The sequence below is a fragment of the Muscardinus avellanarius genome (genome assembly GCF_963383645.1).
Source record: "Muscardinus avellanarius genome assembly, chromosome: 1".
NCBI lineage: Eukaryota > Metazoa > Chordata > Mammalia > Rodentia > Gliridae > Muscardinus > Muscardinus avellanarius.
Genome location: NC_137786.1, coordinates 40,512,794 through 40,539,921, shown reverse-complemented (window position 1 = coordinate 40,539,921; position 27,128 = coordinate 40,512,794). Strand labels below are relative to the sequence as shown.

Here is a 27,128-nt window from a genome sequence, read left to right as displayed (position 1 = left end):
AATACTTAATGCCTAGAATTGTTCGCAGATTAAATGATTACTCTTAGCATGATATATGGTAGCTTTTATTACTTCCCCAGATCAGTAATGGTGACAGAATGTAAGTAGGTGTGTACTGTGCAGTTGCTGTATTATACTACAGCACTTTTCTTTTGTTTTTTTATTTTTTTTATTTTTTTGGTAGTACTGGGGTTCCTGGAAGCCCTTCTACCTCCGGGATACACTCCCATGGGCTACACTCCCAGACCTATTTTTTAACATTTTTATGTGGAAACAGAGTCTCTTAAGCCAGTGAGGCTGGCTTCAAACCAGCGCGATCCTCCTGTCTCCGCCTCCCAAGCGCGGGGATTACAAGCGTGTGCCACCACGCCCGGCTTAACTACAGCACTTTTCTTAAGATAGCACTTTCTGCAGTCTCATGAAATATTTTTCCATTGTACAAATGAGGAATATGACAAAGAAACAGTGGTATTTATGACAAAGATATTTTGTTTTGCAAATGAAAGATGTCTAATCAGGGAAGTTAAATAATCTGAGTTTTGCTGTGAAAAGGACAACTTTGATGTTATAAACAAAATAGAGGAAGAAAAACTAGGCAAGAGAAGTTAGAAGATCACTTGTTTGGTCATGGTGAAAGGTAATGATGGTCTACAAAGAGGAAGGTTGGAAAAAATCAGGCAAGTTTGAGTGCCATTTCAGAGGTAAAATCAGGTGGATATTACTGCATGTGAGTCAGTGTTAATAGGAAATTAGCAAGGGAGGGAAGGCTTGTGGGTCTCCCTTGGACACACTGAGTTTGAAGAAGTACCCATGGAATCCAGGTTTAGATGCTCAGTAAAAACCTGAAGCCATGGGCCTAGAGATCAAGAAAGAAGTCTTGAATGGAGCTTAGACTCTTGCAGATACCTTGCACCAGAGGTATTTGTTGAATTCAACACAGGAATGTCCATTTAAGAAATAAATGTTAGAGAGCAAAACCCCAAAAAGCACCAAAATTTAAGAAGTTGTTTGAAGAATTTGGTGAGTCTATCAAAATGTTTTAAATTTTTGAGGATAGTAAAATAGAAGCAGACTAAAGGGTGTATTCATTTCAAGTCACCCCCTCATGCCATTTTGGCATGGGGCTGCATTTCTATTTTCTGTATTTCTGTCTTTCTAATAAACTTCTTTAAATCTTCAAAAAAAAAAAAAAGAAGCAGACTAAAGGGAATCTGAAAAAATTTGTAGTCTCTAGAAATATCTGGTATTGTGAAGAGAGATACTGTAGAATGGGAGGAAAACTTTTCCAGCTACTTCTCTGATAGAGAACTAATATCCAGAATATATAAAGAAGAAGAAAAAAAAAAACTTAACACAAAGATACCCAAATAGCCCAAACAATAAATGGACAACTGAACTAAATGGACACTTCAAATACATAAAAAATGTTCAACATCCTTAGCAATCAATTAAGCCATTTCAACCAAAGAGAAAGCATGTTCTCTACTGTGGTGGGTTAGGACACCAAGATATACTGTATTGAAGAGGGAGTACAGGTGAGGAGAGACTGAGTTTTTAATTCTTTGAAGACATTAATAAAATTTTTTGGCAGAGATTTGGCAAAGAGATGGAACTCAGTTTTAAGGGCTACACAGAGCTAAAGCAAAGTGAGGAAAACTTGCAGATAACACTCTGAGGACCAAATATAGGTGACCATGAAATATTTTCTCCCGCAACTAGTCTCTACTATTATTTCTGGCATGCGGGCAACACTTAACAGATTTTAGAAATGTGTAAATTCCTTCAGCTTTTCTTACTTGATTTCCCCTGATATAGTTTGATTCTTGATAAGATGTTTTTATACCTAAGTTTTGGAGCAAAGAATTCAATTCAGCAATTTTGCAATGACACAAGCAGCTATTTCAAGCCTGTGCTCACAAAGCACTTCATACAAGCTGTACTTTGCTGTTTGCAAACTTTGCACCTTGTCATTGCTTAAGAAAGCATTTTGTGAAGGTTTAAACGTAATTAAAAGTGATAAGATAATTCATTTAAGTTGTTTTCTTTCTAGAAGTTGGCTATGCATTTCATAAGAATTCACATAAAGGATGAGAAATTGGTTTATATAATGCAGTATGCTCTCTCTTGCACACAAGTCCTTCCCTGACCTGTGTTACCTTTGGTGTGGTTCTTGTTCCTCAGAATTTCTTGCTCATTCTGGGTCTTTATTTCTTCCATATGAATTTTTGGACTTTTTTTTTTAGATTTGTGAAGAATGACATTGGTATTTTGATAAAAATTACATTGAGCCTGTATATTGCTTTCGATATTGTGGCCATTTTAACTATTTATTCTGCCTATCCAGGAATATGGGAGGTATTTCTATTTTTGAAGGTCTTTGATTTCTTTCTTTAGTGTCCTATAATTTTCATTGTGGAAGTCTTTTCTCTCCTTGCTTAGATTTATTTCAAAGTATTTTATTTATGTATGAAGGTGTCACTAAAAGTCTCACTAACATGTATGGGGAGTCTAGGAGTGAGGTGAGATGTAGAGGAAAATACACTATTGCTGTGTGCATGTATGTTTGTATCACTTTGAACCTCCTTATGATGTATAATTAAAATGCACCAATAGAGTTATATTTAAAAATTTTTAAACCAGGCATGGTGGAACATGCTTGTACTCCCAGTACTAGGGAGGCTGACACAGGAGAATCGCAGATTTGCAGCCAGCCTCAGCTACTTAATGAGGCCCTCCACAACTTAGTCATACCCTGTTTCAAAATAAAGAATAAAAAATAGGGCTTGGGGTTTAGCTCAGAGGTAGAATGCCCCTGCTGGGTTCAATAACAACTAATTTTTCAGGCACCGTGTGATTCATGGATCCAACCTGCAATGATCAGGTTGGGATAATTGGCACATATATTGCTTCAAATTTTTATCATTTCATTGTTTTGGGAACATTCAGAATCCTCTCTACTAGCTGTTTCAAATGTGCAATTAATTGTTCTCAACCGCAGCTATACTATTCAAGAAAACACATAAATTATTCCTCCTGTCAAATTATACCCCTCTACCTGTTAGCTACTCTCTCCATCCCCTCTCCTTCATCCTTTGATAAACACTTTTCTCTTTTTATGAGATCAACTTTTTTTAGCATACACATATAAGTGAGAACATGTGGTATTTAAATTTCTGTGCCTGACATTTCACTTCATGTAATGTCCCCCAGGCTCATTCATATGCCATCTTAATAAAGGAAGGAGAGAAGGAGAAAGGTCACTTATGGAAAAACAGACTCCTCTCTAGAAGAATAAGTCAGCTCTTAAGGCAACAGAGAGGAGGTGTGTAAGTTTTGTGTCGGTGTGGAGACTTCTTTAGATCAGGATCAGGTTTCCCTGGTTGCTCCTGGGAAGGGCTTTATGACAGTTGTGTCTCCTGAGTGGTTTTGAAGGCTGTCTGTTCAGTCAGACAAAATATTTCAGGAACTCAAATGCCTTCTGCTCAAAATAATTTTTAATTCCTTATTGGCAAATTTTGGACTCTTGAAAAGTGTGTGTGTGTGTGTGTGTGTGTGTGTGTGTGTGTGTACCTTTTTTCTTTTAAGCTATAATACTTCCTGAATTTATACTGACATTTTGAATTCAGTTAAAATTCAGAACTACAAAATGTTTATGTAAATTCTCTCTCTTATATTTGTATCTTAAGCCCCTCCATTCTTAAGAAAATAGGGACTGATAGAGTATAGCATGTCAATCCAAGCCACATTGTACACAGTCCTCAGGTTCTTACAGTAACTACGCACACTATGCTTACTGAAAAGAGTTAACACTGCCACTCCATTCTCACCCAGGGTGAGTATGTGTCTTCACAGCTGCACTCTTTCCACACTGGGAGAGCATATGGAATACCTTTTCAGTATTCTCTCCCTTCTACCCCATTCAGCTATCAGGATTTAAGGAGATAAATATCACAGCCTTAGGCTTTCATGATTCTATCGTTGTGATATCAAAACTTTTCTTCAGGTATGCTTGTGAAAGAGAATAATAGAGGTAACCAACTTTGTTGACAGAGGACTAATTCTTTAAACAAATAATGGAACATTAAGAAACTGTACATAGGCTGGGCGTGGTGGCGCACGCTTGTAATCCCCGCGCTTGGGAGGCAGAGACAGGAGGATTGCGCAGGTTGGAAGCCAGCCGCACTGGCTTAGGAGACCCTGTTTCCAAATTTAAAAAAAAAAAGTATAAAATAGGTCTGGGAGTGTGGTCCTGGAAGTAGATGGGTTTCCAGGAACCCCAGTACCACCAAAAAAAAAAAAAAAAAAAAAAAAAGAAAGAAAGAAAGAAAGAAAGAAAGAAAGAAAGAAAGAAGAAACTGTACATAAAGTACCACTGAAAGTTTAAAAGGTTTTATAGATTGGACCCCCCCGCCAATGTAACTTTCACATTTTTTCCCTTTTCTTTGACTAACAGAACATTCCAGTATGCCAGTAGAAAAAAATATCACTTTAGAAAAGCCTTCTTATGTGGAACTCACATGCCAGTTCACAACATCTGGGAATTTGAAGTCAGTAAATGTGATTTGGAAAAAAGGTGATGAGCAGGTGCTTGAGAATAATTATCTCGTCAATATAACAGGAAACACCCTGTATACCCAATACATGTGAGTATACGCGATTTTAACCGATGACTTTAACCTATGTTGTGAGCCAAAACTAGCTTAATTCTAAGTAGTTTTAATGAGTGAGCATTCTCTCCTTCAGAATGACTTAACTGTTATGCTAATATTCTAATTTGCATGTTTACAAAAGTATTTCTATTTAAAAATTTTGACTAATGGTTACGTATTTTAATTAAGAGATGTTTTTAATAACTAAGCCTATATTAATAACTTGAATTATTCTTAGGTTCACCGTCATTAACAGCAAACAAATGGGAAGCTATTCTTGTTCCTTTGAAGAGAAAAATGAACAAAAAGGAACATTTAATATCAAAGGTCAGTATTAATAACTTGAGCAATGATAACTTCAGCATTATGTTCTTAGGTTTCTGAGTCTTTCAGTTTGAAACTATTACTATAATAATAAACATAATGAAGTTGAAAGAAAAGTATAAGCTTTCTGTTGACCCAGGAGAGATGACCCTGAGACTAGTCCTGTAGCCTCCAAACCACTTTCTTTCTTTCCTAAATCACAGTCTGGAGCAAAGGTTTTAGTGCAGAACGCCAGCCAACTAGGTATTCTTCAACCGTATCATTCTCTTAAAGTTGCTTATTTAGCCCTCTAAGTTTAAATCTTTTATAATAGCCCTCTAAGTTTCTGATTTATTGTGTTTCTAGACTGTGAAAATAGAGTTTAGTAAGCTGTATCAGTGCTCCAAGATTTGGGATTTTAAAGATCCATAAAATGTAAAAAAAGAAATAAAAATAAAAAGGAGATGCATAAAGGATTGTTTGCATTTGATATGTTCAAGTGTGGATATTTAAAACACAGCTATGGCCAGGCATGGTGGCACATGCTTGTATTCCCCACACTTGAGAGGCTGAGACAGGAGGATCACACAGGTTCAAAGCCAGCCTCAGATACTTAGTGAGGCTCTCAGCAACTTAGTGAGACCCTGTTTCCAAATAAAATATAAAATAGGTCTGGGAGTATAGCCCGGAAGTAGAAAGTCTCTGAGTTCTACCCCCAGTACCACAAATGAATGAATGAATGAATGAATGAATAAATAAAACACAGTCATGCATCACTGAACAACAGGGGCACAATCCAAGAGATTGTTAAATTATCATCATTAAGTGGTTTCAGTGTCCTTCGAACATCAGGGTGCACTGACACATGCCTGGTTGGGGATGATGTGGTCTGCTGCACAGCTCGGCTACATGGTCCAGCCTATTGTTCCCAGGCTAGACACCTGCTAACATGTTGCTGTAGATAGCTATAACAGAATTCGAAGTATTTGTGTATCCAAACATGTAAAAGATATAATAAAAATATTATAAAAGATAAAAATGGTACATCTGTATAAGGTTCTTGTCCATAAAGGGCCAGGGCGTCATTCTACTCTGTTGTAGAATCCATAAACACTGTGCCCTTTGGCTACACTGAATTCACGAATAATATTATTTTGTTTAGTAAACAGCAAATTAGCTTACTATAACTTTTTTTTTTAATTTCATTTTAAGACTTCTAAGGCCATTTTGACTTTTCTCATAACAGCCCAAAATACAAATGTTGGATAGCTACATAAAATATTTTTTATTATATCCTTATTTTATATAGACCTTTATGAAAAAAAAATGTTGACTTTGTAAACACACACGCACGCACGCACACACGCACGAGCCTAGGCCCACTCAGGCTCACTCATCAGCCTCACTGTCTTCCACGGCGTTGCTGGTGCAGGGTGCGGTGGTAATGAGGCTGCCCTCTGCAGTGGGTCCTGAAGGACCTGCCTGAGGCTTTTCCTGAGGAATGTCAGTCTTCAGAAATATGCTGATGGTGGTTTGCTTGTTTTTTGTTTTTTGTTTTTTTTTTGTGGATTCTTTTTCTTTCACTGTAAACAGATACTGCACCAACAATATGCTTCTCTGTGAATGCAAACCTTTCAGTGTCAGGGTTGATTTTTTTTTTTTTTTTTTTTTTGAGGTACAGGGAATGGAACCCAGGGGCATTTTACCTCTGACACACACCCCCAGCCCTTTTTTTAATTCTTTATTTTTGAAACAGGGTCTCACTGCATTGCGAAGGGCCTTGCTAAGTAGCTGAGGTTGTCTGTGATCCCCTGGTCTCCACCTCCCGAATGCTGGGATTACAAGCCTGTGCCACCACGCCCTGTTTAACTTCTTTGTGGAGCTCCTTGTGGTCTGCAAAAGCTCCTGCTGAACCCTTCATTATGGATTTTCGTGGGAATTCTTGGTCCCTCCCCCATACTTTCCTTTTCTCTTGCGTCTCCCTCAGTTATTTATCCTGTAGGTGATTTTAATTTTTTTTAACTCCATTGTATGAGACCAGCATTGTGTATTGTCTCATTGTTGACTAGACTGTCATTCTGTGGCACATGATTGTCTACAAGCCCTACAGTATAATCCACAGCTCTTCCTCATGGGAAGAGGCCAAAGGAATTTACCATTGTCATCAGACCAAAACTGGAGAAGGTCTCAATCTCTATTTTCCAACTTGAACCATTTGTCTTATAGTAAAGACAGTTGTTTGAGCTGCATACTTTCCTTCATGAAAATTCCAGTGTTTTGTGGTAGATTAGAGAAATTCAGCATTCATGCTGGCATTTGGAAAATATAATCTGTTGCCAAATGAACTGCTTTTGGGCTTTACTTTACATGAATCTCCCAAGATCCAGAACATTTTTCTCCATCTTTCCTAAAAACTTTGAAGCCTGACTCGGTGCCCTGACAGGGCATGGCTGCTCTGCTGAGGACCCTCAGGAGCACAGTGGCTTGCTTCCCCCTTGCCGGAGTTTATGATGGCTGTCCCCACATCCCCAGGGCCACTTCTGTACTCACAGGCTTGTTTTAACGTGGTAAAGATAATGAATCTTTATATACTTTGATCTTTCCAAATGCAGAAGTCAGCATCATCTTTTGATTATTTTGATCCTGTTTGTTTTTTATTAACCTTCTTTCCTTTATTGCCTGGCTTAATAGGTGAAGGAAGAGATACACGATCTACATTTCCTTACTGTTTCCTTTTCTTCCTCATCCTTTTCTTTTCCTTGCCTTGCTCCCTTTCAATTGCTTCCTCTTCTCTCTCCTTACTTTTCTTTCTCTGCCTCCTTTGTTCTTTCCTTTTTCCTTCTCTCGTCTCTCTCTCTCTCTCTCTCTCTCTCTCTCTCTCTCTCTCTCTCTCTCTCTCTCTGTCTCTCTCTGTCTCTCTCTCTTTTGCGGTATTGAGGATGGAACCCAGGGGCATTCTACCTCTGAGCTACACCCTCAACCCTATTTCTTATTCTTTATTTTGACACAGGGTCTCACTGAGTTGCAAAGGGCCTCACTAAGTAACTGAGGCTGTCTGCGAACCACGATCCTCTTATCTCAACCTCCCCAGTGCTAAGGTTATAAGCATGCACCACCACACCTGACTTTCCTTTTCTTTCCATTCTTCTTTCTTGCTGGTTAATAAGCAAAGAATGTTAAACATACATAAAATCCTACTAAAAATGTTTTATTGAGTGTCTTTTAAATATGTAAAGAAGCTGGCCATGGTGGTGCATGCTTGTAATCCCAGTATTTGGGAGGCTCAACAGTAAAGATTGTAGGTTTGAGGCCAGCCTCAGCAACTTTGTGAAACCCTAGACCTAGGGATATAGTTCAGAGTGTAGCTCAGAGGTAGAATGTCTCTTGGTTCAATATCCAATACCAAAAATGAAACAAAACAAAACAAACCACCACCACCAACAAAACCCCAAGACTATATATGTATATCAAATCTTGGGACTTAAGTGCCTTGGGGAAATTCAACTTTAAATTTTGCATGGCTTTTTGTCTTTTTTCATTTCTGTCATTTAGATCACATTTCTCTTTGAAAATAGGTATGCATCATGCCTGATCAAAACTTAAGTATTCAGTATACTATATTTTTTTCTTATTATCTCTCTCATCAAAAATTACTTACATTGTTCTGTGGAAGTGACCTGTCTTGTCTTCAATGTAAAGATTATCAGAAGGATTTTACTTTTAATATATTAGTCAATTTAATGCCAAGTATTCTCGGGGAAGGTCTCTTGATTTCTCAGCTATTTCAGGGTAACGCAGGTGATGTTAACTGGTGTTGGGAGCATCCACCTGAGTGATGTCTTAAAACAAGTCTTCTAGGAATGCAAAGAGCAATGAGAGTTTACTTTTTCTTTTATTTTCTAATTTGCTTGGAGAAGTTAAATTCAACTCATTGGATTTTAATTCCCATTTAACATTAATGTAACTTTTAAGTATGTGTTATATCCTGAAGAATTTTATAAAATTAATAAGGTAGGTCCTCCTAGATATCCCTTAGCAAAAATAATATGTTTCTGTAATTCACTTAAATTGAATATTGCTTGGAGAAACAGTTTCATTTGTATAGAACTTTAAGGCACACACAAAACAATTCATATTCTAGTTATTTTATTAAGCCTTTAAGGCATACAAAATGTTGTATATTTTTATAAATATAGGCTTTGTTCATAATTCTTAAGAATTATCTTTTCTTAGCAGCTCTACAGTTGAATGTGGATGAAAAGCCCATTTTATCCACTGTTATATATTAAGCCAAAAAAGTTCTTTTTTTTTCTATAGACTATATGAGTTGACTATAGCTCATGAGCCTGAGCCCTTTGGACAATTCATTTTCCAAGTCCCTACTTCTGTCTCTAAGGGAGCCCATTGACTTATTGCTACACGAGCATAAACAGGTCTCAACATTACTGGTTAGTGCAATGCAAGGCAAAAAAAAAAAAAAAATTCTGCTGACTCTGTGTTTGGCTGTTGGTGCCAGAAGAGACAAGACAACAAAAGTGCACCCTGGATGCTCACAACTGCTAATTTGTTAGTGGTTACTTTTCACCCAAGAAAGATGAGGAATAAGTGTCTCTCAATAGGTCAGATATCGTGAGATACTCACTGAAAACGTCCATGATATTCATCAGTGTTAAAAATCACAGTAGAAAGTATGCAAAAATTTAATTGGTAAAAAAACAAAACCTTTTTCAAATTCATGGTGAGATTTTGATAGGACCAAATGCTATGCGACTTGTCATGGTTCAGCCATCTGTCTTCCCTGGGACATGTCCAAGAAGTAAAAGTGTGGGAAAGTATTATGATAGCATCAGCTAGGACTTGAGTCCTAAATCCCGATGCTGAAGTCCAGTTAGCTGTCTTTGACCATATGGAAGAAGCATCTTCCTGTTATGATAATATCTAAGTGTCCTTGAACCAAGCATGACATCTAGGCCAATTTATCTTAGTTCATGAATATGCAAATACAGATCTCTGCCCTTATAGCTCCAGAGAGCTATTATTCTCAGTTGCTAGATCCAGACCCACCATCTTGGACTGCAGTCCATATCAGCAATTTCACTATTTTCAAATCTGAATTATTCCAACCCCAAGACTCTTGTATCTTACTTTTTACAAACTTTCAAAGATCAACAGGGCACATGTGAATGCTGTCATGCTTTCCTTATATTAATAAATATTTACAAACATAAGCAGTGGCCAAAACCCAATTGTGACTCCCAGAACAGTTCAAACAAATTAATATTCTCTAAACATAGTACATTTTACAATTTGAACCCACCCTGCTTTTATTAGCCATATGTAGCAGAGCAGAGGGATGGTTAATGTAAACTAAAACATTAGGAGTCAGTCAAGGAAACAGAAGAGATGAGGAAAACAGGACTTGATTTTCAACATCTCCAAGTCCCCACTTGGTCACTCTCGTTTACTTGTGGCATATGGCTTGATTTTAACATTTAATTGGGAGAGTTTAATAGCAGGTCATATGTTTTTCACCCAGATGACACAGAATACTCAAGATTTTCTTGGAAAGCCCCTTTTGGCTGCCAGATAGGTATCTCATATATGTGCCTCATTTCTTCTGTGATTTCCCCCTGACATTTCTTTTTCTACTTTTGATTCTTAGCCTGTGGGAAAATTTCAATATTTTGATCATATTTCTTTTTTTATTGGTGCATCTTAGTCATACATCTTAATGGGTTACAAAATGGTAGAGGTTAGTTTCCTGCTAAAGCATGATCTAATCTTTTGAAAGAAACATGCTGAGGTTGAGAAATAGCACATCTGAAAGTTCAACAATCTACAGTCTAGTAAAGTAGAAACCCTGACTAGTGCCCAACCAGTTGCAAAGTCCGCACTTCTGAGCAATGTTGTGCTACGATGAGCCTGGCCTGGCTGGAGAGGAATTTTACCAGCGCTGCACCAGTACACTTTGTGCCTCTCCACATGAGACTCTAGTAGTGTCTGTTTTAGCTGATGTTTAGAGGGAACCTTGTTCCCTCTCTCCTAAAACCTTAGAGGCTTTAGGAGAGAAACCTTGTTTTAGCCAAGCTGCAAAACTTGCTTAATCTATGCAGGTCTTTACTTGAAACCTTGTCTAAAGTAGGGTTGATCTTTTCAAGTGAGATACTAACTTTCAAATGCTTCTGGGTTCTCATACTTCACCTAATTAAAACCATATCATACGATGTTGGGTATTTTGGAAAGAAATATGATTAGAAGTGGCATTAAGCTGATGGACTGATAATGCTTTGTTAAGATACTCAAGAATGCGGCATGGTGGTGCATGCCTGTAATCCTACTGCTTGGGAGGCAGAGGTAGAGGATTGGAGGTGTGAGGACAGCCTCAGCAAGTAGCTAGACTCTCAGAAATTTAATGAAACCATGTTTCAAAACAAAAAGATAAAAACAGAAACAATAAACAGAAACAAAAAGATAAAATTTGTTAGGGTATAGCTCAAAAGTAAAATACCTCAGAGTTCAATTTCCAGTATAACACATTAAAAACAAAAAGATAGCCAAGAAGAACTTAGTCCTCAGCTAGTTCAGTCATCCCTCACAATATCTCAGATACAGATATACACACCAAAAGGGGGAACCAAGACATGTTATTGACCATCTTTGGACACAAGCCTTGCTGTAGAAAACTGCAGCAGGCTTTCCCAAATGAATGACTGGCCTCTTTTTCCCTGGTGAGTGTTGCTAATCTTGAACTAAAGTAGACTATAGTCTGTTTCTTCACAAACTGAACTCATTTTGGTACTTACTACTTTAGAGAAAGAGATACATTCACCTGAACAACAACAACAACAACAACAACAACAACAACAACAACAACGATGAGCAATCAATGAGCATGTGGTTATTTTTCCCTTCAGATTCCCAGTTCTAGAAAGTAGGGCTCAAACATTGCCCTAAAATATGACCAATTCAGGACATTCTTCCTCTCTTGGCTGGAAAATAGGAGGGTTGACTGGAGGAATTGATATAGTCCACAGACCAGGGAAGGGTGTGGTTTTCTAAAGCCACAACCTTCATTAGCTATTGAGGAAATTGGCCCTGCCTTGAGAAAAACAACACAGAACAAAATGTCCTGTGATTCAGCCTAACTGAGCCGTTAACATTTTGACATTTAGACATTTTCTTTTTCTCAAAACTTAAAGTGTACTTGTTATATTAATATCAAGACAGATGGTCGGCTTATTTTTCCTGGATCTAAGAGTTGCTTCCAATTTTATTATGTTGGTTATTTTCCTGCATTTCGGTGCTATCTAGGCTTATAGATGAGCCCTGAAGTGGTTGCTGCTGACAGAGGAAACTGAAGGGAACCAAAAAAAAAAAAAAAAAAAATACCATGACCTAATAGGGTGGAACATTTAAGTGAAAGAAAACCTCATAATTTTTTAAATTAAAAAGACATTTGAAATACAACTTTTCTTCTTAATTGATGTTTAGGTTTTGATTGTATCAAAGTATTATTTTAGAATAATACTTTCTTACTAAAATTGTTATGTCACGAATGGGCTATTTCCTTTTTATTCTTAGGGTCTTTCTGCTTCATATATCCGTAAGTTTAGAGACAGGATTTTCTTTAAAAAAATTTTTTTTATTGGTGCATTGTAGTCCTACATCTAAATGGAGTACAATATGGTAGAGGCATATATACACACATCACTCATTTAGCTCTTTCCCAATTCCCACCCCATTCCCTCCCCCCTCCATCCTTTTCATGTTTGGCTTACTGATTGACTTTGATATGTTTGTGAATGTACACCATGTACATTATGGAATTTCCCTCTTCCCCCCACCCATCCCTCTCAGTTAGGTCACCTTATTTGCTCATCTAAGGTTTCCCCTTCCTCATCTGAGTTCCTCCTATGACCCTTTTTTTCCCTAGCTTCTGCATATTAGGGAGAGCATATCATTTTTTACTTTTTGTGTCTGACTAATCTCACTAGGGACAAGATTTTCTTTTGAACATTTTAGCCAGTTTCATTTCTTGTTATCAGTAAGGAGCAGTAACCATGCACCTTTATTTAAATTGTTCTGTTTTGCACCAGGTGTGGTGGCAAATGCTCATAATCCTGTTCTTGGGACAAGGAGTCCCAAGATGGCAGATTTGAGGCCAGCACATGATAATTTAGGGAGATCCTGTTTCAGAATAAAAAAAATAAAAAGGGCTAGCAGTGTAGCTCAGAGGTAGAATGTCCCTGAGTTCAGTTCTCAGTACCACATAAGTAAAGTTAGAATTTAATATTTTATGTTTAAATTATAACATTTATACAAATACAATAATGCTATTTAAGTCTTTTAGCCAACTTCTTGAATGTTTGGTTAGAGCTGTAGAATCTGTTTTATAGCTTTTCTAAAAAATGTTTTTCTGTATGGTACTCTAGGGTGGACTGGGACTGTCACTGGCATCTCAGGGCTACTGTTTCTTCATATTTCTCCTAGCCCTTGTTTTTCCACTTATTCTTCTGTTCCTCGTTGTTTGACACCTGTAATTTTTTTTTTAATCTTGAGTGGTTTGTAAAGAACTAAGAGGATTTTCTTCTGTCTTGGATGCTCCCACACATTTCCATGGTTCTGCGATGCATTCAGATGAAATTTCAATTCTCTCTCTTTCCTCTTCCTCTTTGCCTTTTCCCTTTTCTGTTTTTTATTTCTTCCTTGCTGTAGAAGGCTGGCTGGCTTAGAAATCATTTTTCCACATGAAGAAAATTGATCCTATTCAGCAGAGTAATGACCGCTATGTAGAAGGGCCATGGGCATTACAAATTGTAAGAAAGCTTAATAAGAAAGCTTAATTAAGAAAGTGGTCCCAAGCCGGGCGTGGTGGCGCACGCTTGTAATCCCCGCGCTTGGGAGGCAGAGACAGGAGGATCGTACAGGTTCGAAGCCAGTCTCGCTGGCTTAGGAGACCCTGTTTCCAAATAAAAATATAAAAAATAGGTCTGGGAGTGTAGCCTGGAGGTAGAAGGGTTTCCAGGAGCTCCAGTAACACCAAAAAGAAAAAAAGAAAAGAAAAAAAGAAAAAAGAGGTCCCAGTGTATAATCCCAATAAAATTTTGAACACTGTGGTGTTTTCAATGCAGCAAGCACTTTACTTATTTTCTTATTCAATCCTTTATGATAACACTTCAGGATGAGCATGACCCACCTATGTCTGCAAAGCCAGTAACAGCAACGCTGTAATTCTGAGTGAAATATTTGTTTTGCTAGTGTAGAGTCTTTTGAGCTCTTTGTATATTCTGGATATTATCCCCCTATCAGAATGGTGGCTTGTAAAGATCTTTTCCCATTCTCTAGGCTTCCTCTTTAGGTTATTGATAGTTTCCTTTGATGAGAAGAAACTTTTTAGTTTGATGTTATCCCGCTTGTTTATTCTTGCTTTAATTTCCTGAGCTTTGGAGGTTTTGTTGAGAAAGTTACTGCCTGTGCCAATATGTTGTAGTGTTGAACCTATGCTCTCCTCTACTAACTTCACAGTCTCAGGTCTAATTTCTAAGTCTTTGATCCATCTTGAGTTGATTCCTGTGTTTGGTGAGATAAAGGGGTTTAGATTCATCTTTTTACAAATGGTTAGCCAGTTCTCCCAGCACCACTTGTTGAAAAAGCTGTCGTTTCTCCAGCATATGAGTTTGGCCCCTTTGTCAAAGAGTAATTGACTAAAGATATGTGGTTTGTTTCTGTATCTTCTATTCTAATCCACTGGTCAGTATATCTGTTATTGTGTCAGTACCACGCCCAGCTTTTCTGAAGCATTCTCTTTTTCCTTCAGCGTGACAGACTTTCCTCTTCTCTGCATCTCTTTATTATTAGAAGTGCCTCAGTCAGTACTCCACTGCTCAGCAGTCTTGGTGAAGAAGAGGTCGATGTGTGTAATTATGTTGTAGCCAGTGATTTAGCCTGCAGTATAATACATATATCACCTCCTTCTTTCTCCGAAGAAGGAATAAAAGAAAAAGACTTGCAGCATTCATCATTGTGATATTAATCACCTAAAAACAGAACCCACAAAGGAACTTTCTTCTGGAACCCCGTTTTTACCTCTCATCTAGTGTCATACAAATTCGAATGTCTTTTTCAGTTTTTTACCCATTACTTTCTCCTTTTTCATCTTTACAGTTCATACATCCAGCAAACACCTGCCTAGTTATTGTTGGGAAGTAAAAACTCAGGAGCACTTCAAAAATATATTTAATCCACAGATCGAATTTTAGCAATTAAACTGCTCTTTTAAAACTAAAATTAGCAATTGAAATTGATCTTTAAAATTAAAACTGTCCCTTCCAAATGCGAAGTATAAAAATGAAGCGAGTGAAAATTTGTCGATGTAGTATAAAAAAGTAGACATTTGTAATTCCTCCATCCTTCTTCTTCTGGTAAACCAAACTAATAAACAAAAATCAAGAATGTGTGAAAACTAGTAAAAGGAAAGCATAAGTGAAAATAGTCTTTTTTGATGAATCTATATCTCCAGAGTGACTGCATTCTGTGATTTATTCTTCAGTCAGTCAGTTCGTCAGAAAGGGCTGATTCACGATATAGGCTGGTCATAAGCTTCCTGTTGCATTTCCTGGGTTTCTTATGTTTTCACTTCCTTTACTAAATTGTTCTCATCTTTAAAATTTAATTTTCCTAAGTTCAGTGCACATTATTACTAATGACATCTGCTTTAAGTAAACTTGCCATAGTGAATATTTGTGTGTATACATACATATATATATTTACAAAACTACACAGAAGAGTTTTTTAATCTCTTTCCCACACTCTTCTTTTTCTCTTAATTTTCCACTGTTCCTAAATTTTCCCACCCCTTTCTCTTGGCTTGCTTCTGATACATCTGTATCAACTAAGATTTTCTAAGAAAGCTTGAAAATTTCCTTTGATCTAAAAAACCACCTAAGACAAAAATTTGAAGAGTATAATTGCTCTCAGGTGATATATTAGGTGGGAAGAAAGGCGTGAAAACACGAAGCTTCTTTCTTAACCAAAACACATAGCCATTTATTTCAATACTTGTTATTAGGCTCAATCATGGAAGGCTTCTCTTCCACTTCTACGTCAGAGACAATAATATTGGAACAGTTTAACTTCTATTATTACTGCTATTGGCATCACTCTAACAACTATAAATTAGTTTCATTTCATATGTAACTAAAGCTATATAAAGAAAATAACGTATTATTGAGAAAATGAAATGAGAAAATGTCTTTAAATTTAATACCTTTCTTTTACTTGAAGCGTTTCAGTAATGTATCTTTCTCTAATTTTTTTCTTAGTCCCTGAGCTGCTCAGAAAAGGCAAGCCATTGATCACATATGTGGGGGATTCTAGTATCTTGGTGTGTAGCTGTGCAGATTGTGTTCCTTTAAATTGGACCTGGTACAATAGTAATGGGAGTGCACAGGTAAGAGTATATTTTTTATTTGAATAAAACAAAAAAATTTTACTTCATAAATAAAAGATTGCAACAGAGTCAAACTTCCTATGATATCTTATACTTATCTTATTCTTTAATGTGTATTCATAAGGAAAGAACAGTTGTTATTTGATATTTCAGCATATTCTACATTTGAAGATATTCTTAAAGTTTCATTCATTGGTGTTCTTTTTTTCTTTTTTGAGGTATTGGGCATTCTACTCAGGGGCATTCATTCTACCTCCAAGATATACCCCCAGCCCTATTTTTTATTCTTTATTTTGAAATGAGGTCTAACTAAATTGTAGAGAGCCTCACTAACTAGCTGAGGCTGGCTATGGACCTGCAATCCTCCTGTCTCAGCCACCCAAGTACTCGGATTACAAGCATGCACCACCATGCCAGGCTTGCTGCTTTTGTTTTTAGGTTTAGCAGTTTATTTAAATTCTTTGAAAGAAGTTACATTTCATTTTTACTTGACCAATTTAGAAATTACCCCACCAGAAAATTTATTTTATTTACATTCCATGAATATGTGTGTTAGAATATAAGAACACAATTTGGAAGAAAAAAAGAACAGTGAAAATTTGCTAACTTAGACCTACGTCCTATCAGTAAATGCATTGGCTGTTTTTGGCTTTCCAGATTCTGGAGGGGTGCCAAATACTATACTTTGAGTTCCTATTTATCATAGAGAAATGGTTATTTAAAGATAAGATCTAAATAAAAATAAAGCGTATTCAATGAAACAACGCTAGCTTCTTTTTTTCTTCCCAAATGACCTCAAATGATTGGAAAAGTTAGGACACTGTCTTTTGGGGATACCTTTCTTTTACTCTGGTGCTAATGAGCATTGACTTCTAAGTCCTGTTAAAGGTAAGCTGTAATTCTAGAAGGAGCATATGAGGCAGAATAGATCTTAAAATGAAATATTAAATTCTTCCTGAGACAAAATTGGTGCTATTACACTGTTGAAGGATGAGTGAGAAAGGACTTGGGAAGCAGGGGTAACTGAGTCTATGGCAACATTGGTTTAATTTTCAAAGAAATCGTTTCAGACTGTGGAGGTATAAGTAACCCATTAGTGCTTCTGCTTGTCCTGCTATTGATGATTACAAAAGGCACAAGTAGCCGGGCCTGGTGGCGTATGCTTGTAATCCCAGTACTTGAGAGATGGAGACAGGAGGATTGCAGATTCTTAGCCAGCCTCAGCTATTTAGTGAGGTCCTCTGCAACTTAGTGAGACTCCATTTTAAAATAAAGAATAATAAATAGGGCTGGGTGTAGCTTGGAAGTAGAATGTTTTAGGGTTCAATCCCTAGTACCACAAAAAAGGAAAGTCACTTGTAAATATTCTTGAAAACTTTAGTAAAAGCAAATATCAACAGTGATGTGTGAAATATGCAGTACATAGGATACAAAACAACAGCCTGAACTGAATTACATAAAGTTTTTAGAATGTCATTTTACAGAATACCAGTGCTTCTCTTCATTTGCTTTGAGAATCATTATCCTCTTAATGGGGCTCTAAGCATGGGTCCTATAGGATGTGGGAGGTATGCAGAGAAGAAGGAACATACAGGTCAAAACTCCAGGTTAGGTAGATTTTTGAAATATGACCAACTATTTGTATAATAATCAGCTGGATACTTATTTAAATGCAGTACTCAGATTTATCAGCTCTGACTCAGAGGGGGACACTTGTCACAGCATCCCAGGCAGTGCTCTGTGCCCAAGGAACCAGGGCACTATAATTTTGTTTTTTGCCATTAATAAGCTCACACAGAGAGCATTTTTCCTCAGATCACCTTGGAGAATATTTGTATGCCGATTAGCACTTATTGAGCAGACAGTTGAGTGAGAGAGCGGGGAAGGCATCAAATGGCTTGAGAATAAAATTTAATTTAAATAGATTAAGTATAACAGCTTCCAAATAGCTTAACATGGCTCTGGTGAGCCTGGGGAAAACCCAGAAAATCACAGAAGCCAGCTTGCCTGGAGGAGGAAAACTGGGAAATGAAGGGTGAGAGGGGGTGCGGGCCCCTGCAGATAGCCGGCCCACAGCCGGTTTCTTCCAGTTTTGTACAGTTCAAAGATTTCAGCTTCAGTTGCAGAGTGGAGAGCACCCACTGCCAGGGTTGGAGATCGTCCCCCATAGGAATGATGGCAGATAGGAGTCTGGCGGCTGGGGTGGGGGTCACTCTGCACCCATGCTTGTGAAGAGCTAGTCAGGTATGCAGATGCAAAACCAGATGGCTGGTATTCTTCTCTCTTTAATTCTCACATAATATTTACCCAGGATAACCTATTTGGTCAATCATTCAGTGCTAAATCTGTACAGAAGAATATACTTCCTCCTTTGCTTCCTGGACAATCAAATTCTGGGAAGACATAAAGTCTGCTATATACAACTTCCAAAATTATATGTGGATTTTTCTATTAAGCATTTTTCTTGGCACTGTCTTAGAGCTTTGCTCAAAATTAGATTATAGGGGATATGTATCTTTTATGCAATAATATAGAAATGGATTTTCATGTCTCCTTACATTAGGTTCCTATTGATGTTCACATGAATGATAAATATGTTATCAATGGGACTTATGCTAATGAGACAAGGCTCAAGATAATGCATCTTTTGGAGGAAGATGGGGGATCCTACTGGTGCCGTGCAACATTCCTGTTGGGAGAGACCGAACAACACATTGAGCTTGTCGTGCTGAGCTTTTTGGTGCCTCTCAAACCATTTTTTGGGATAGTTGCTGAAGTTATTGTCTTAGTGGCTATTATTCTGCTTTGTGAATTCTACACACAAAAGAAAAAGCTGCACCCAGGTATGAGTTCTTTCTTTTAGATAAAATGATCACTTATTTATAACTTTTACTCGATTATGATATGTATTATAGATTTAATACAACTTAGTGACTTTAGACTTTTGGGGAAAAATCCAGCTTTTATTATTTGGAGCAGAATTTATCTTAATAGTGGTGGTGATAACCCTTTATTGATGGTCATCTTGTTTCAATTCCCCTAAAAGTTTTAGCATTAAAATTACTTTGTTTTGAGCTGGGCGTGGTGGTGCATGCTTGTAATCTCCACGCTTGGGAAGCTGAGACAGGCGGATCGCACAGGTTCAAAGCCAGCCTCAGCTACTTAGTGAGGTGCTCAGCACCTTGGTGAGACCCTGTTTCCAAATAAAATATAAAAATAGGTCTGGGAGTATAGCCCGGATGTAGAAAGCCACTGGGTTCCATCCCCAGTATCACACAAAAAAATTAATTTGTTTTTCTTTCTTTCTTTTTTTTGGTACTACTGGTACCTCAGCGCCAATTAGGCAATGTGTGGATTGAAAATGGAATATTAGAAAAATATGCTTAACATAAAAATCTCTAAGACTTTTTTCTAACTTGGATACTTTATTTAAAATATTTTATTAAACATTCTGGGACTCTCTTATGAGAAACATTGTTTTCCTGATTTGTAGACTGAGCCTATTGGGTTATAGGTTGAGAAACCAATGGTCCCTGGAGAAAATTTGTATCTGTATTCTTCCCTGGTTTTATATTAAAATGTTAATAGCTTAAATAGCAACAGACTCATCACTCATGTTTTTGAAAATCTGAGGGTGCTAACTTATTCTTGATCAGAAATCCGGGTGAAGTGTTGAAGGCAGGGGGAGAGGATGTGGGGGTGGGGCCGGCACTGCAGGTTCTGCTGTGGAAGGCAGCACATCTCCCCTTCATCCAAAGAAGAGCGGTATGGTGTCCTCTTCACGTGGGGGGAGGTTGAACTGAAAATATATGTCCCATAAAAATAATCATCTCTGCCAGACATGGTGGCGCATGCCTATAGTCCAAGTACTTGGGAAGCTAAGACAAGAAAATTGCAATCTAGTGAGGATGTCAGCAATCTAGTGAGACCCTGTTTCCAAATAAAAAGGGCTGGGGATGTGGCTTGGAGGTAGAGTGCCCCTGGGTTCTATCTCTAGTACTACCACCAAAAAAAAAAAATCTTTTAATTGTCAAATTTTTCTTTCGTTGCACAGATGATGGGAAAGAATTTGAACAAGTTGAGCAGCTGTAAGTACTACTTTTTGCAGATGAATCTTTACTAGAGTAAAATACAGATAAATAGGAAATTGAATGAAATGTTTGTAGGTAGAAGCAAAAAAGCAGAAGGGTATCTGATGTGCGTGTCATCTTCCGTACACATCCACGTGGTGCCAAGTGGCTTCCAGAGCTCTAGACCTATGTTTCCATCTCCCTCTGCCACTTCTTGCTCTCATTTCTCTCTGCTTCTGTTCTTTTCTCTACAAAATGGGTTCATAGTAGTATTTATCCCATTTTAACCTGTAGCGTTAAATGATATTATACATGTGAAAATGCTGAGCACAGGCTTTGATGCACGGTGTAGAGTAATAAAAAAAAGAAATAATATATACTTAAATGATTCTCAACCTTGATAATATTTTTGGTCAGAAAGAAGTTCTTTAAAAATACAGTGGCTTCCCGGGCATGGTGGCGCACGCTTGTAATCCCTGCGCTTGGGAGGTGGAGACAAGAGGATCGCACAGGTTTGAAGCCAGCAGCACTGGCTTAAGAGACCCTGTTTACAAATAAAAATATAAAAATAGGTCTGGAAGTGTAGCCCGGAGGTAGAAGCGTTTCCAGGAACCCCAGTACCAGAAAAAAAAAAAAAAAAAAGAAAGGAAAAGAAAAAAAAAAAAAGAAAAAATACAGTGGCTCAAGTTGGGCATGGTGGTGCATACTTGTACTCCCAGGATTTGGGAGGCTTGAGACAGGAGAATAATGGTTCTTGAACAGCCTCAGCTATTTAGTGAGGCCCTTTGCAATTTCATGAGACCATGTTTAAAAATAAAGAATAAAAAATAGGGCTAAGGGTGTAGATCGGAGGGAGAATGTCCCTGAGTTCCATCCCCAGTACCCCCCACCCAACGCAAATATAGTGGCTCAGGCCAGGCATGATGACGTACACTTGCAATCCTAGTTCTTGGGAGGCTGAGACAGGTGGATTGCAGACTCGATTTCAAAATAAAAAATGAAAAGGGCCAGGGGGATAGTTTGGAGGAATAGTGCCGGTTCAGTCCCCAGTATCAAACAAACAAATAAACAAACAAGCAAACAACACAGTGGCTCTCTCAGATCAGAACCTCAAGGGCTTGGACATCTATATTTATGGAAAATATTTACTAGTGATTCTGATTCTCTGTGACATTGAAAGTCATTGGCCTAGAATTCTACTATTAATTATTTTTGAGAGAATACAAATTTTGTCACACGTTCTCCTATAACCATAGAGTAGAGCCTGAGAAGAGGCCAGGTATGGTGTGGGGAGGGCAGGAGTTCTTGCTCCCCCCCAGCAGAGAACTGAGTGTGGAGGCTGGTGACAGAGGTGCCCAAGACAGGGATTCAAGTCTCCACGGAACTGAGAGCAGATGAAGTCAGCCGAAGCTCCTGAGAAATGGGAGGCCTTGAGCTGCTGCCACCAACACTGAGTGGCCCTGGAAGTTTATCCTTGTTGGTCCTCAGGAGTCCCGTGAGTCTTCAAGCTACTTGAGAGAGCAGGATTGGGCCACACTGCTGCCCACTCCTTTCAGATTTCCTAGACAGTATTCACACAGGCATTTTTGACTCAATACACATCTAGTACCAAAATAAATTTACCAGTGATGAGTTTCCAAGTGAAGGGCATGAAATAATGAGGTCAGGGGTTCTGTGAAACCAGGTGGCGGAAAAGTAGTATTTTCTTTTAATCAGAGACTCTGATAGTGGGAAGGAAACTTGGCTCTTGCAAGTTGGTCAGTTTTAGTCTTAGAGAACTTGGGTTTTAGAGCTATCTGAACTTTGAATCTTTCTCCTTTCCAGGTATGGGTCCACTTTCTTATTCTTAGAAATGTGACAGCTATCCCCATATTTGTGGAAAAGTCCAACCTTGCCCTAGTTCTTGTCTCTCAGCCCAGCCTCCACGGTGTGGCTGACCAGGCCTGTGAGGTCACAGGCGGAGGTTATGTTTGATGTGTGCAGAACTCACTCTGAAGGATGCTGCCTGAACAGGGTGGAATGGACCATCATTTCTACATAATTTAATTTTCATTTATGCAGCCTATCCCCTTCAGTATTTTTTTCTCCCTACAATATCTTAGGAGCAATGTCAAATGGGTTCTATGTATAACATAAGGAATGAACTTTTTTTAAAGTTAGGATAGCATACACCATTTTCTCCATCCTGTACTGCACTACAAAGATCACTTAAAATATCTCACTTTAGGTTCTTTCAGTACCATAAGGTTAGTACATGTAGAACAGGGCTTTTAAGTTCCTTTAGAGAAAACTTTAACAATGTTTCTTTTATATTTTTAGTTAGGAGATAATTATTTTTTGACTGAAAGTATTTTTATTTATTCTACACAAAATATATTTTATATGTAATGTTTACATGTTTGTTTGTTGGTTTATTTATTTATTTATTTATTTTTATTGTGGTACTGGGGGTGGAACCTAGGAGCTTTTCTACCTCCGGGTTATACCCTCAGACCTATTTTATACTTTACTTGGAAACAGGGTCTCACTAACTTGCTGAGAGCCTCAAAGGCTTTGAACCTGTGCTATCCTCCTGTCACAGCCTCCCAAGCGCTGGGATTATAAGCATGCGCCACCATGCCCGGCTTATATATGTATTTGGATACCCATGACTCAAGAGTTTCTTGGTGAAAATAATTTTTAAAATAATACTGGACATTTAACATCAAAGCAAGCCATTTGCCGGGCGTGGTGGCACACACTTGTAATCCCAGCACTTGGGAGGCTGAGACAGGAGGATCACACAGGTTCAAAGCCAGCCTCAGCTACTTAGTGAGGCTCTCAGCAACTTAGAGAAACCCTCTTTCCAAATAAAGTATAAAATAGGTCTGGGAGTGTAGCCCAGAGGTAGAAAAGCCCTTGGGTTCCACCTGCAGTACCACACACACACACACACACACACACAAAAGCTATTTATTTCAAGTAGTTCAATGAGGAAATTGCTTATTTATCTGGTTTTTGATTCACACAGTCCCACCTCCCAGCACCCCAACACTTCAATTTTGAATTTACTGATTCGGTCGTTGAATTAATTACTTAGTGTCAATAGCCTAATGAGCTCAAGCCTGCCTATAGATCTCCAAGGATTATGTATATCCCTTATCTAGTTTGGTCATTTCTTTTTTTAATGTACTTTTATTGGTACATTATAATCACACAAAATAATGAAGTTCAGAGTGATAGGGACATATATGCACACAGATCTTGGTGAGCTGTACTCCAGACCCACCTCAGTCCCTCCCCATCTCTACATATTGAGATCTGCATTGATAATACGTACATAGTATCAATTAAAGTGCTCTCCTCATTAAGTCTCCCTCCTCCTCCACACCTCCCTCCACTTGAACCCCCACCCTCATCTGGATTAAAGACCTGGAAAGTAGACCAGAAACTTTGCAATTACTAGAAGAGTAGGCATTGGTTGACACGTTCTCAATAAGACCCCCAAAGCTCAGGAAATTAAGATGGCATTAATTTTAAAAAGTTTCTGTGCAACCCAGTTTAGTCATTCTTAACAATCTGACGCCCATATTTGTAGTTCTGCTCTGATGTATATTGTGGTTAACCTCAAGTGCAATGCAGTAAACATCCTGTCACAGCTCCTGGTCACACCAGCTGGCTGAGCTCCCAAATGGCTATTATCATGTAGGTTTCAAAACTTTGAAGTTGTGGTTCTGTGTCCAGGCCCTACTCTTCTGAGCAAGAAGCAGATCTCTTTCAGTAGAAAATGAATAAGCCTTTGTCATCATCATCTGTGGCAACAGCTCATCTCAAGCAATGGCATAAAAATAAAATGAACATTATGGCGAAACATGTTTAGAAAGAATGAATTCTGTCTAAATTGGTGTTTTATATTTTATCCTGGTAGCTGTGATATAAATGGTGTACTGACTTAATTTTATGCACTGTAAACATCTGATGATTTTCCTTTTTGTTTTCCACACAGGAAATCAGACGACAGCAATGGTATAGAAAATAACGCTCCAAGGCACAGAAAAAATGTAAGTTACTTACAAATGACAGTCTAAAGATAAGGCATAGTTCAGTATACACAAGCTATCTATTAATCTACTTGCTGTTTTTTTTAATTTTTGTAAAAGACCTATGCTTGTTCACACTACTATGGGGGGAAATATATAGTCACACAAAAATTAATAGCATCCTTTTCACCAGAGAATAGGTGGCAATCAATCTAAAAGTAAATCAGTTGCACAGTCTAATATATATATTTGTTAGAGAACCTGGGTTTTAGAGCTATCTGAACTTTGAATCTTTCTCCTTTTCAGGTATGGGTCCTCTTTCTTATTCTTAGAAATGTGACAGCTATCCCCATACTTGTGGACAAGTCTAACCTTGCCCTAATTCTTGTCTCTCAGCCCAGCCTCCATGGTGTGGCTGACCAGGCCTGTGAGGTCACAGGCGGAGGTTACGTTTGATGTGTGCAGAACTCACTCTGAAGGATGCTGCCTGAACAGGGTGGAATGGACTGTCATCTCTACATAATTTAATTTTCATTTATGCAGCCTATCCCCTTCAGTATTTTTTCTCCCTACAATATCTTAGGAGCAATGTCAAACGGGTTCTATCTGTAACATAAGGAATGAACGTTTTAAAAAAAATTAGGATAGCATACACCTTTTTCTCCATCCTTTTCTGCACCACAAATATTATATATATACACACACACATATATATATATATATACACATATACATATTAGATATATTTTTATCTCAATCTCATATCACTTTGGGCTGGTTTGTTTTCATATAGCTTTTTTTCTTCTCAATTCTTCTGCATTCTTTTTTTATTCTCATATAGTCCCCTGTATTTAGTGCTATAACTTAGCCTGTAATGTCTACTTTGCTTTACTATTTTAAAATCTTTTTAAATTTAGTTCATTTACATTAAAGCTACTCTTTGCTTTGGAAGTAAATTGTAATCCCTGCTTCCCTGTACTGCTTTATTTTGCTAAAATGATGTAAGCTATTACCAAATAATGACTATATTAATTGTGTTTCATTATATTTTTCCATATACATTTCCTTAATGCAGGAATCTGCTGCCCAATAATTGGAAAAGATTGTATCAAGAATCATGGGAAGATGGAGAAAGAGTTTGTATTTCAGCTTTGTTCAGCCTTTCTTTTAAGAGCATCTGAGTTTTTTTTATTTTTTACAAGATAAAAATTTATGCAACATGCACAGCAGTGGCTTCATAAATAAAATATGCTATCTCAGCTTTAAAGATATATTTTTTGTTTTATAATTGTTTCACATTAAAGTAAATTGTTTTGTGTCTGTTCCATGAGATGTAGCCCAGTATAATGACTTTCATCCTAGTTTATAAGAGACACACAGACTAGACACCAGCAAAATCCACTAGTAGGTCATAGAACAAATGTCACTAAAGACCTGACTATAACCAAAGAATTTATTAAAGAGAAAGCTTTGACCATTTGTCTTAAAAAGTTTTTTCCTTAATCATGCATAGTATGTGTGGAAGTATTTTTAACAATTTTCATGTAAATCTCACCCTTCTGTTATATTGGGGGAAAATGCATCTTCACTAGGAACTGAGTATTTGTGCTTTTGCTAATGGTGGTTACTTTGAAATGTGTACAAGAAAAACATACTTTAATCCACAAACAGTGATTTAAGGCAAGGAAATAAAACCATAGGCTTGCCCCGAAGTGCTGTCACCTCAGAAGCAAACCTTTCAGTCATTATTCCATTCATTTCTGCTACTTTTCCACACCAAAGTGAGTCGTTGTCTTTAGGGCATTTTCAAAAGTTACAGAGTTTGTGTGGCTTCATATATACTTGTTGTTGATATTTTTGGGTGCAGATCCATAAACACTGTACCTGGATACTTTTGTGGCTTGTGGTTTTCTTGATAATTTCTTTTCTCCTTTCCTTTTTCCCTCCCTCTCTCTTTTCATCCCTTTTGTCTTCTTTTTTATTGATATCTATGACTGGTCAAATATATAAAAATGCAAAAGAAAAATATAGAAATGCATTACTTAGTGCTTTACAATAATAATTATTTTGATTGAAATCCAGAAGTAATAAAGTACTTCTTTTAGGTGATTGCAAATGCCTTAGACTTATCTCCAAAAACAGGACACTTAATTTCTATTGCACATATAACTGAAATATTTTATAAATTCACCAGAACCAAATGAAATGAAATCTGATTGGACAGGAAAATCTGTTAATGAATTTAAAGGACTATTTAAATTGTGCCTTAGGACACTAGTGTAGGTATTCTTGGTGCTGGAGGGTCCAGTGTTCTGCTGCTTGTGGGGCAACAGGGTTAAGAATGACCAGAAGTAAATTGAGAAAAGCTTGGTGGTTACAAATCCACAGCTCCTGGTGATTAGAAGATTAAAGCATGGGGAAAAGGAATTCGGTGACTTTAATAGAAATACTTTATAGATGTTTATATCATGTATATTGGCTAAGAAAGTGATAAGATTCTGGTAGTGCAAAAGTTACATGACATTAATTAAGGTTTACCATTATTATTAGCATGAGTAAGTACTGGCAACTAGATTAGTACTTTGTTGCAACAAAATGCTGTATTTTGTTGTAAAACAGATTAACTTCACATATAAGG

At 37.5% G+C, this 27,128-nt stretch overlaps 1 protein-coding gene across 1 annotated transcript in view; it reads left to right on the top strand.

Annotated features, from left to right (window-relative positions):
- EMB (embigin) overlaps positions 1–25,718 on the top strand; it is a gene marked incomplete at its 5' end in the record, with an annotated part of 41,164 nt that extends 15,446 nt beyond the window's left edge. Inside the window, 7 exons of the mRNA XM_080702235.1 lie at positions 4,454–4,643; positions 4,888–4,976; positions 16,274–16,401; positions 18,965–19,244; positions 20,456–20,489; positions 24,457–24,511; positions 25,566–25,718. Of these exons, the coding sequence (XP_080558361.1) occupies positions 4,454–4,643; positions 4,888–4,976; positions 16,274–16,401; positions 18,965–19,244; positions 20,456–20,489; positions 24,457–24,511; positions 25,566–25,583 (794 nt within the window). The 3' untranslated portion in view covers positions 25,584–25,718. The remainder of the gene's footprint in view (positions 1–4,453; positions 4,644–4,887; positions 4,977–16,273; positions 16,402–18,964; positions 19,245–20,455; positions 20,490–24,456; positions 24,512–25,565) is intronic.
- Between the last annotated feature and the right edge of the window lie 1,410 nt (positions 25,719–27,128).